This window comes from Pleurodeles waltl, chromosome 3_1 (genome assembly GCF_031143425.1).
Source record: "Pleurodeles waltl isolate 20211129_DDA chromosome 3_1, aPleWal1.hap1.20221129, whole genome shotgun sequence".
Classification (NCBI taxonomy): Eukaryota; Metazoa; Chordata; class Amphibia; order Caudata; family Salamandridae; genus Pleurodeles; species Pleurodeles waltl.
This window is the reverse complement of record NC_090440.1, coordinates 1825848658-1825861007: the sequence shown is the minus strand read 5'-3', so window position 1 is coordinate 1825861007 and position 12350 is coordinate 1825848658. Positions and strand designations below refer to the sequence as shown.

Below are 12350 nucleotides of genomic sequence, written 5' to 3'. Positions count from 1 at the left end.
GTCAGACCTTAGTCTTTTACAACACAGTCTTTATTTTATTTTTTGCAATTAAGTCAGTATCACATTGCATGTAAGCTTTCTCCTTAATGTACTTATGGTCACTGTCAGCCAGCTTGTCATAAGTTGCTACGCCTTAAGTGTGCTAAACTGTAATAGTTGAAAACTTCTACTCCAATACAAGCGTGCATTCCCTTGGCAGCAAACTATTAGGTTGGGCTAGTCCAGATAAAGTCTGAAGAGATTTAGTGGTGTAACTAGCTGGGTTCAACTTTATTTGTAATTGTTTGTGTCCCTAGTGAAAACTCAATGTACGATTGTATTTCAGGCCTTTACTGTCACAGATGTCAAGTTTCATTTAGTTAGTCTGAATCATATTGCATGTAGGCAGTGTCGTTACTTTGGGTTCCTAGCCATTGCCCACCAGCCTAATGTTGGTACTATGTAGTTGCACCGTTTACGGTTGTCATTTTTATGACTATGCTAATGCCGGATGAAGAGGTTCTCCCTTGCAGAGGGACAATGGTAAATACATGTTGAAAATAACAAACTTGAAATAAACTGCTGGCACTTAACTTTAAGAATGCCAGAACATTTCCTGAAGATTTAAATTCTTCTGACTAACTTTGGTAAAACAAAACGCATGTAAAAATTACATGAAAAATGAACCCCAATAAGATACTTCTAACAGAACACCATGCAAGAAATTATGTAAAGAGACACCACACCTTCCTGCATCACTTTTATCACAGTGTGAAAAAGGTGACCGATTGTTTGAGTGCAGTCATACAAACATCTGTACATTCACTGTGTTCAATTAATAATTCATTCTGTTGCATGCCACTGGTTCCAGATATATTCAGTGGCTTAACATCTGACTCCTTAATTCTGCTCAGCAGGGAGTGTTTAGACACCAGAAAGCGTAGACATCTACAAACGAGGTGAAGGAAATAGAGGATAGAGCCCTTTCTTTGGAGGATCCATTATGTCATTTAAGTGGGCTATTGACACATTAAAGGTCAGACATCTAATTTTCAACAGGCAAATAGTAAAAAACCTCAACTGAGGAGCACCCATGCCCACATAAAACCATCTGAACACATCTATCAGATCTATATAATGCATTAGACTCACCACCAGGCATATGATCTCCACATCTCAGATATTTAATCTTTTTTCCATTTCCTAAGCTAAATGAGAAGCTTACATCCCTTCTGAATCCCTAGCAATGAATAATTCATCATACAGATTATTTTCTCCTGTCTGTTATTGGCAATTCCCCACTTGTCAACCATTTCTTTGAAGCCGGCTCTTGGAGCTTCAGGCAGATAGCCTGTGAGGGTGTCACATCAGACTTGAGTACAAACAAAGCCAACGTTTTACAAGTTATTTACAAATATTGCAAGCGTGTTCTAGCCATCACCCACCTACCTACTCACCATGTCTGATGATAATAAGGAGTCCTAAACGTCTCGCTCCCAGCCTGTGTAGGTCACTTAGACCATATAACTATGAAATAGCCCTATAGTAAAATAAGGCATTTGGTCTCCTGTCATATCACAAAGGTTATTGATATCATTCAACAAGGTTAAAAAAAACTACTACAACGTTCTACCAACTGTTCATATTTAAGGTCTATGAATAAAGCTACAACTGTTAGGCATCCAACAAGCACGATACCATGAGAGTGTGAGCAGCCAGAGTTGTGCAGTTGATGGGCAACACATGCAGAGCGTGGGCAGAGGAAATGAAGGACTGAAAAGAAATTTATTACAAAAGATAACTCCCAGATTTCTAGGTGTACAGAAAAGTCATCCAGACACATGGAGTAGAGGCATTTACTGCCTTTTGATATGTTGAAGTAAGTTTAGTCTATCTTGGAGATGTTGATCGAATTCCAAAGGGAATATATTTCCATACTGTGCAATCCAGCTGTGCTATCATGCAGGATTACAGCCAATTCGCAACTCCGTCACAAGCCATGACCCCCCTCTTCATGTCCATCAAAAAAACATGTATAGCTTTTGCACTAAAAAAAGTTGAAGTTGTTGCATTCATTTCTGTAAGGTTATTTCTTTATGAAAGTATATTCTTAAGAATTGATCAGTTTTTTAGACTTTGCATAACTAGCTCAATAAGTGAGATTTCAAATGTTGAATCATCTGATTTCACTCTTCTAAAAGGCACGGAAGTGACATTTTGCAGTATAAATTCCTTTCCTTTTGTGAGGGTTTTAGCAAAGTAAATAAATGTTTGAAGTCAAATCAGATCATAATGTATAAGTCAGCACATCAAACAAATGCCATGAATACTAGTTTACATAAATGTGAACTCTCTCCCAGGAACTCTGCCCACATAATGTTTTTGGTTGTAGTAGATGTTTTTAAATACTACAGTTTGGCACACGAATCTCATCAATAACTTTCAGGATTATTAAAAACAGACACACAAACATCTATCACTTGTCATTTATGCTAAAAAAAAGTCTCCTGCGGTTTTACAGGATCATTACTATGTTATGATTCTTGTATTACTGTCCACTATTTTGACTTTTTATGTTTGGTGCAACACAAAATCATCCTCCAGCTATAAGAAAACAACTTAGGGTTGTTCTAAAGAGGACAACTCATCTATCCCTCCACTGTGTCCTCTCCGGTGACAGACAACACAGCGCAACAAAAACAAAAGCCTTTGTGGGATATTTGGATCTAGATTACATACTCTTCACTGATCCATTTAAAGTAGCAAGTCATTGATTCACTCATTGTGACTCCCTTAAAAATTGTACTGCCGTTCGGAGACTTTGTATGCCATACCATCTTTGTCTTTTTGGTGATGTGTTCATTGGGGTTGAGGTTGGTGCCAAGGTTGGATGTAAGCAAATTGGATGTAAGCAAATTTGCATTGGTCATAGGTGAGGGTTCAATCCCTTCAGGTTATTTTTGTTGAGCCAGGTTTGGGAATAGATGGTGTTTTGTTGTTGTTGGTGAGTAGAAGGAATTCAGTTTCGATAGGGTTGATCTTCACATACGTGCTGGCTAAGCTTGGCTCTGAGCTGCATGCCCACATCTTAAACTGTTAATGTCCGTAATGGTGGGCACTTTAAAGTAAAATTAAAAGCTTATTGATGAGTTTTGAATCTGTTGTCGGTGAGTAGATGTTTAAGAAGCCTTGGTATGATATACACCTCGTGACTTGTAGGTTGCTGGGAACTTCTGGGTTCTGGAGGTGCCTATTCTGGACAACCCTGAGTTACTTGGATAGGTAGGAGGAGAACAATTGCAGGATGTCATAAATGAGGCCCATTATGTCAGAGATAGGATGGTAAACCTTGTTGAAGACTCTTGTGGGCCCAAATGTATCAGGAGAAAGGATGTGCGTGGATGATCACAATGTTGAAAGCAAATTATGGGCCCACACCTATCAAGAGGAAGGACTTATCATCTTTTTCTATGGTGTGAGGAGTTCTCTGCAGGTTGCGTCAAGAGTTTAGTAGTAATGTGATGTCGTGGGACCATATCCTTTCCTTTCATTTTCGTTACTGTTTGTTACCTGAGTTGTATTTGTTGTCGATGGAGTTAAGGGTGAACGATGATGTCGTTTTTTGTTTTTGTTTGTTTTGTTCTTGTACTATGTATTTGTGTCAAAGTGTACATACTTTTTTCATTAGTGAGTTTAAGTTATGGAAAAGGATATTGATATCAGAGGTTTGAAGATAAGTCCGAACTGTAGGTTGACAATACAGAAGTGCTTGAAGGAAGTAAGAGCTTTTTGATAATGCTAATTTTGATAGTGCCACCTAGCTAGCTGTCAGATGGGGGAAACTGGTAACTGCAATTGTATTTTTAAATGAAAACTAACAGCATGAAAATCTAGGTTCTGTGTTATAAACATTGATATTGTACACTCAGCAATACTGACCACGGGTCTGTGTATACATTTCTGGCAGAGTTCCAGTAAAGTGCGTGGGAACTTGACACAGGCCTAGTAATGGAAAGTTAGTCTGGAAGCAGTTCAGGGGCTCGCATTTTAGTCCTGTGCTGTCAGTAGCAGAATGCTGCGTCCCTCATTTAGTTATAAGACTTAAAACGCATTTGTAAAATTCTTCCTTAAGTGCCTTTAATGAGAATGCACTTTAAAGTGATCCCACTAGAGATGTAATTAATCTAGTGCCCAAGGCACCGTATGGCGCTGTACTTTGAGACTAATAGAAGATTTTTGTATCTTTCAGGGTATACAGTGGACGCACATTGAATACTTCAACAATGCCGTTATTTGTGATCTAATTGAAAATGTAAGTTTCCTTAATCTTTTTAGTAGATTCTTGAATTGTGTACACTTCCTGTAAATGTCCTTGTTGCTGGCAAACATTTAGTGCAATGTGTGCTTGCATTTTAATCGAGTGGTCTAATCATTGATTACCAAAACCTGCACAAAAATGACAGGAATATGCAGAAATGCTTTTTGTTAACAAACTATGTAAGATAGTAAGTGAAATCCGCTGTATGCCAACAATAGTTTTAATCCTCCAGTTTTCATTTTCTGTTTAATGCTGTTCGACGTGTTGTAACCGTTAGGAAATGTAACCTGCTTACTAACCTAGAGGCTTAAAAGTTTGTAGCAGACATGCTCCTCTGCGTGATACTAGGCACATAGACCAGTTGATCATCCACGATTCATTGTAATACATGTTTTGGAAGGTGACAGGCACGGGACAGTGTGTGATATACATATTACAGACAAAAATCGAAGTTAATGGAATATTTGATTTTACCTTCATCATAGCACAAGGGGGTTGGGTCGCCAATTAAGTTGTGCACCATTTGACCAAGCAAAGAGTTTTCTGGTGAATGATGATGATAATGTCCTCCTTGCTGCTTATTTTTGCACCTGTTTTTAAACACCATGTTTATCTGTAGCTGGCCAAAATGCTGATTTTAGTTTACTAGGTAGTGAGGCTTCCATGGCTCTTTCACACTCATAATATGTGATGGTAGACCCCCGATTTGGCACAACATTATGGAGTTAGTGAACTTGCATTTCGAAAGGAAGGCACCACCTATGCTGGATTTGCTTTATTGCATTTGTATATGAGGAATGGGTAACTTGGCTAAATCTATTAATGCTCTGTTTGATAATTGGGTATATTTGTTGATATTTGCATTGCTGGTCTGATGAGATGTTGGTCTCCTTCTTGTCTTCCAAGCAATAACCCCTTTTTGATTGCAGCCTTTCTTATTCCATGTATTTAAAGTTGTTTTTCACTTGATTCTGCCTCCTTTAAAACCTATAACAGGAACACAATAATTCGCTCTATTCCTGCTTGCTGACATCATTAGCCTGACTTCGACTTGCCTGAACATTCTTGCTGCCTGGATTTACTTCAACCTCCAGTCTTGACATAGTCTACTGTTGATTCGATCTGCTCTTCCAGATTATGTTTTGGAGATGGACTGTCTTGTGTGCTCCTTTGCTGTGGTCTCTAATTCTAAAATCAATCATAGTATTTGAATAATGCAGGGGATAAAGAAGAAAAAAGAGGTGGTCAAACTCATTAGATTACCCCTTTGAAAAAAAATAAATCCTAGAGACCTTCTCTTGAAATTGAATGGCCTGAATAAAGTTACTTAGTGGCCTCGGAGTGAACCTTTTAGGATATCACTCTGTGCATCCTGAAAATGGCTTAATTCTTCAACTGTATAAAAATAGTAATGCAAAGATGAATGAGTAAACAGCGAACACTAGGTGGCTAACGTAAATTGTTCTTGGTTGGCCTCCCAAGGGGCAAACAAATACTTAACTTCAAATAAATCATATGGAACCTAGACCACAGCCATGTCTAGCCTAATGTTAACCTCAGAGACTGAGCACCCTCATAGCAGCAAAAACTTTAGGGAGGAATCAGGAACAAAGTTGCTGCGAAAGGGGAATGTAATCTTTCTCTCCTAAAACTTTATTGCAGCCACCAGGGCCGTAAAAATACAATACAGCACAAGTAAAATTATAAATACAATATCTGACAAAAAAATGATTTTAACAAATACATTTCTACAAAAGTAAAGCTAAGACCATGATACTCTCCATACAAACATCCTTCAATTACGTAATAACTGTACATACAGGGGCAGAATCACGTCAATGAAATGTAATCATGTTCAACAGATAGTAGGTAAGTCTCTAAACAAGAAAAGCAGGAGACTGTAAGGCTTGTGTAGAAACGTCATCACCGGTGCGGGCCAAAATCGCTACCTCATGGACACTACTTGGCAGTAAGAAAAAATTAAAGATCATGATCAGCATCCACTGAAATCACACTGTCAGAAGTTGTTGGAGATAGTTCAGGAAGTGGACAAACCACCTTCAGTATCCAAATGAAGGCTGCATTGGATGCTGCAAAAACTGGTAGTGGTCAAATCTCAACTATCCACTTGCTGTTTCATTTATGTCTTCCCTTCTACTGGTAGTCTAAAATTATTTAATTGCCTGCATCTGTTCGGACCAAAATATAATGAAAGTATATATTTAATAAAAAACATGGACTCCAGCACACTAAAAATCAGTGGGGCGTTACAGCACCATGTGCCTTTTCGGTAGGCTTCAAGACCTACTCCAAAACGCAGGCATTGGCATTGTCTGGTAGTGGTAGAAAGAGCCTGCATATTAAAAGCCCCCAAATGAAGAAATGGTGCCACAAACAAACTGACATCTCACATTTCCTCCAAAACACCTTTTGGGACTGGTGAGAATTGCCAGCTCTTGCCCTTCCACATCTGTTGGAGGAGATAACCTCAGCATCTAGGTTTGGATACAGTAAGTTAATGGGTATTGCACGAAATTTGACAGCTATCATGACACTGTTGACCAAGACAGAATGACACAAGCGTGGAGCATTTGCACTGCCTGTTTAAAGTAAATTAACAGTTAGGTCTCTGCTTCAGGATCTGCATAAACCTAGTCAAACTGAAAGATGTTTATTACAATGCATCTGGTGCAGTGCAAATGCCTGATATTTGTAGTGAGTGGCAAACATGATTAGGTCATTGTCCAACCATCTGCTGTAGGCCCCTTGGGCCCGTACCGCGACAACTCCCTGGTAAACCACTATTATTAACTTGATCTCAAGCTAACACTTTACCTGCTGTATTGAATAGAGCTCACAATCATTATGGCGAATCTGTCATTGGATCTAAACACAGTAATGACTGATAGAGCCTACCAAACATGGGAGAGGAATTCGCATTCCTGCATACTTTTTCTCTTTACCAAGATTCTGTGTATGACATTGAGACATATGATGCACCTATTGGGAACAATGCACTCCATCGTTGCCGCAGTTCTCAACGCATATTTCAGTTCAAGCCAATCCAAAAGTGGTTGGCATTGCAAAGGTCACAAGTAAATTAGGTCCAGGGAGAACTGATATTGGTGTGTGCAAAGCAGACAATTCCTGAGCCAAGAGTGATATGAATCTGGGCAGATCATGGCTGAGAATTGCAAATAGGTATAATGTGATAACACCTGTAAATATAGGCATAACACCTATTTGCATGCTTTTGCATGTTAGAAGCCTGGGCATTTGTGATTATAGGAGTATGCTTGTGCTTTCAATGGTCTGAATACAGCACAAACTTTGTCTGGCTCTGCAGATGATATGCAATGTGTGCGTAGTCCTCCCTATTGCAAAAAATCTCCATGCATCAGAATTGGCAGGTGTTTGGCCAGAAAAGCCATTGGAGAGACTCGCACTCAGTGAAAACCCATGCACCCCAGAGATGCAAAGCGGACTTAAGACACCGACACACATACCTGGTGTTGCTGTCTGTTTTCCTTTATCGTTACAATATTATATTAGCGTGACTTAAACATCCACTGCTGTTTGTTGTTTTCAAATGTATATTGAAAATAATAATTTCCTTGGGAAAAAAAACTAAAATATAATTTTAAAAGGCCTGTTAGCATTCTTTTACTGCGAGCGGTGTTTTTTCAAGAGAATATTTTCAGTAATCACAGTACTGTGTATTAATTGAGCAGTTCGAAAGCTTTCCTAATTACACAGGGTCAACTATGTGCTCACTACCTGTTCCAAAGGAAGGGTTGCATCCTAGTGCTGGGAGAATAACTTTAGTGCTTGCGTCAGAAAAAATATCTAAATCACATTAATATTTAATGCAAGGGTTTTGAACCGATCGTTGCAACAAATAAAGTTCAAATTTGTTCTTTGAAAAAATATTGTTTAGAGCTATGTAATGGATACACGCTCTTGACTTATAAGATAAGTGGAGGTCTGTTACAGAGGATTACTAAGGTGTCTAGTAAGTTACACTCCCAACTATTTCATAGTCATCCTCTATGGTGCCAAACGAGGTTCACAAAGTATATATCTTTTGTGACTGCACAACTCAGACCATTGGGTACACAGGGGCTTCCTTCCTTTGGCAATTGCTTAAGAAAGGATCAGAGCATGTCTGATTGTATTAGACCTGGTATATCCCCTGGTGCCCTGAGCTGTTTGCTATTCAGATGGGTTTGTGGAGGCAATCCTGGAATAATCCGTATTTGGGTAATTAACTTAATAGTCTAGGTGTAAGCCCATTCTGCAGACTCAAAATGTCATAAGATGGAGACCGCAGGGGTTTTCTAAGACTCTTTGAAGTAGTTCCTTTGGTTTAATTGAACATAACAATGCCTGACGTGTCTCGGGGAAGATAGTGAAGTCTGATCTCCTGAGAACCCCAAGTAGGGTTCATTGCTTCTGTGGATCAAGAGTTTGTTCTTTTTCAAGTGAACATTTCTACTTACAGTGCAGCTCATTGCCTACTTCTGAGACCATTTACTGAGGTTTCAGTCAGACTGGTCTTTACACAAGTGGCGCTCATAAATGTCCAGAGTTTAAACTGACTTACTGGACCTCAGTTCCTTCGGACTTGTAATTAAGAATGCCTTAATCTTCATGGAAAGCATACCAAAAACTATAAGCTGCCCCCACAGAAAATTTTGATCTGTAAGAAAGGTTCAGTTAATTGCTAATGTCTTTATATTGTGGCCATACACTTGAGCTTCTAGCTCATCACTTCGTATCTTATGGTGAGTGTCACTTCCGAAGCAAACATCCTGAGTCACAAGACCGAGAACCCTCACAGGTGCAAGCTCAAGCAGTGCTATCAAAAGGTTGACCACCTATTTTGCTCCCAGGAATTAGAAATCTACGACTCCAAAATGGAGCAACACCTGCATTTTCTGTCTCTGATAGACAGCCATGTTTTGAAATAGCAGATAGCCATCATTCCCTTTTATTCCTTACCTAGAGGTGCAGGAAGAATTAAATGACAGACATTCCCACATAGTTTCAGTCCTGGTATGTAAAACAGTAAATGTTTATACATCCTTGTCAGTACTGATCAACCCTGACCAAACTCTGCTTTGGTTTTAAAATAGGTTCCCTGTACTCATTTACTTTTAGCAGTTAGCATTCTAACAATTTAAACAGAACCCTGATTTCAGACCACAGTACACTGTGATGTAGATTATGGAATTTTGTGTGTTAAAATAAGATGCAAGCTGAAGTAGAATGGTCTGCATTTAAACACAATGTCTTGATTGTTTTATTTACCAGTGTTGGATTCAATTTAGGATGAAGGTGAACTGCAGTAGTGGTTGAGTGAGCTTGTGCCCTCTCCCTGCCCTTCCAGAAGCCCCACCTAAAACATCAGATTTGCTGTACTGCTGTGGGCTTCTATTCCCACGCAAGTCCCGTTCTTAGGGTAACCGATTGCTAGGGGAGTGTACAGCAGAGTGTGCCTTGTGAAGAGATCAGCACCGCAATCCAGAGAGAGTAGGTAGCATTTGGTACAGCATGTGGTGGCTGTTCCCTCTGAGGAAGAGACAGTGAATGACCTTGAGGGTGAGGTGAGCATGACAGAGAAGAAGACTAGTTTAGGGGCAATCACTGACAGTCATTGATTTCAATGAGCTTGCAAGAGCCCCCATAAATCCCCTAAAAAGCTCACTCAGTGCTCTCCGTACTGTCTGTATTTCACCAGGTAAAATTGACTGTATGATTGAACACGGGAGAAGGAAATGGAAACAGAGTTGCTTGGGTGCATTAAGTTAGGCTTTGTTGCATTTATCTGCATTCACTGCACAATTATACTGGTGTACCGTTCTTTGAAGATGAAAAAGTCACACCAATAACTATGTAAACTAGGTGCAGTATAAACTGCAATACATCAAGCTGTTGCCAGTGTGGCATACCCTATGCTTGTTCTCTGTTTAATTGACGAGAGACTACTTGTTTGCAGACTTAGCATTTTTATAGACAATTTCTAAGATGAGGTAAATAAGCAAGATCCCTGGTCATTGTCCCCCGAAATGAAAATCAGGGCAGAAAAGCATAAAAAGGACCATTAAACTTAGTGTCATTCCAGAAAGGGAATCCAGCAAGCCTGTCCACCCTAACTGGAGCAATTATGTTTCGTTTTATCAGTCCTCTCTCTGATAGCTTTGCAGACAGAAGCAGCTGCTGAGGAGGCTTGTTCATATAAAAAAAAAAAAAAAGCCTGCTCATACTTGAAAGTAGAGTAGCCTCTTCATACAAAGAAAAAATAGTGTTGCTAACATCTACCTGCTGTTTTGCAACAGCTAGGTATGTAATGGAGCCTGAGCCTTTTGAGTGGTTGGAGATGAAGAGCATTTTAAGGGCACCCAGGAGGACTTTTCAAACAAATCCTCAGAAGAGCAGTGCCTGCCTGTGGACAGACAATGACCTTTTGGAGTTGAAATCATCAAAAGGACTTTTGAAAAAGGGACATCTCTGCTTCAGTGACCTCCGACTCAGTGGTCTTAAGTATGCACCAACAGAACCTAAACTAGATGTCGAAGTATAAACATTATAAGCATTAACAGCTTATGTAGCCATGGCAGATACAAAGCTGGGGCTCTAACCAACATGCTTTTGAGGTTCTGAAATAACAACCAGCAAATGGTAAAAAAAATAATGTAATTGTTCTCCACTCCTTGATAAACTAAGCACTTTGCCTTCTATGCTGTCAGTTAACCTCCATTAAAAATCTTCAAAATTGGAGGTTCATTTCTCAGTAACACATTTCACTGTTCTGGTAGTTCAGCTACTAATCCAAACATTAAAGCAAAATCTACTGCCTTGACATCTAAAACATGAATTCAGAGGGCTCTAATGCAGTGGTAAAGGGGCTTGTGATAACCAAGAAGGAGATCAAGATCTCTCTGGTGATCAATTGAAAATTTGTTAAGAAACAAAACAAGCTAAAAAAGCGGAACAAAAGTAACTGAATTAACGCTCAGAAAACGTTATGTGCCATTTATCTTTCATTTAATAATTTGTGCAATACCAACCCCCTTTTCCCAAAAACTACTTTTAGGGATTACAAATAGTAGTGCGGTCTGCAAGATACACTTGAGCCCAGTCCCTTTTTCACCCATGAGACTTGATGGTGTAGCCTCCGCGGTTGTATGATGAAGTATGCATGCCTGAACAAGGCTGTCTTAAGAATGACTGTCTTTACCAACTTTCTGCTGTAAAAGCATGTATGTCAAATGAGGATGTGAGGTAAATTCCCCTCCTCCTACCCCCGACCTTGGCCCCAACATCCAATCCCGGACCTTAAAACTGCCTATTCCCCCACCCGCTCTGAGCCCTAACACCCTTCCCCCCAGCCCTGAGCCCTAAAACCGATCCCACTCTGCCCCTTAAACTACCCCGACCCCCTGTCCTAAAACCTTGCCCCCTACTTAAAACTACCCCGATCCTTAGCCCTAGTACTGTCCCCAGCCCTCTAAACTGCCCCTTCCCCAGCCCTGAACCCTAAAACCCTACCCCAACCCTTGGAGCTACCCCAACCCTTCCCCCCACCCTGAGCCCTAAAACCCTCTCCTAACCCAAAAAACGAACCAGAAAACCCCGTAAATAAAATAACCCGACCTCCCCCTGCCATGAGCTCTAAAAGTGACCCCACCCATCCAAAGTACCCCCAAAACTCAGTCCCAGCCCCTAAAAACCTACTGACTGCTTTAAAAAAGAAAAGCGACTTCCCCCCCACATAATAAAAAACACTCTACCTTCCCACCCACCCTGAGCCCTAAAACTGCCCCCACCCCTCAAAAGTACCGCCCACACACCCCCAACCCGGTCCCAGCCCCTAAAAACCTGCCATCTCCCCCCCCCCCCCCCAAAAAAAAGTAGAGGCTTCCCCCCCCACATAAAAACTAACTCGAACCCCCCTCGCCCTAAGTCCTAAAACTGCCCCACCCCTAAAAACAAAAAAAAATACCCGGCCCGACACGACTCAAACCTCCCATTATTTCCTCTTCCTGGAACA

At 40.3% G+C, this 12350-nt stretch overlaps 1 protein-coding gene across 3 annotated transcripts in view; it reads left to right on the top strand.

The window, feature by feature from the left end:
* The window catches only part of MYO1B (myosin IB), a 678894-nt gene that overhangs the window by 379015 nt on the left and 287529 nt on the right, over positions 1–12350 (top strand). For all 3 annotated transcript variants that reach the window (XM_069225875.1, XM_069225874.1, XM_069225873.1), the window contains exon 15: positions 4229–4291. In XM_069225875.1, the coding sequence (XP_069081976.1) occupies positions 4229–4291 (63 nt within the window). The remainder of the gene's footprint in view (positions 1–4228; positions 4292–12350) is intronic.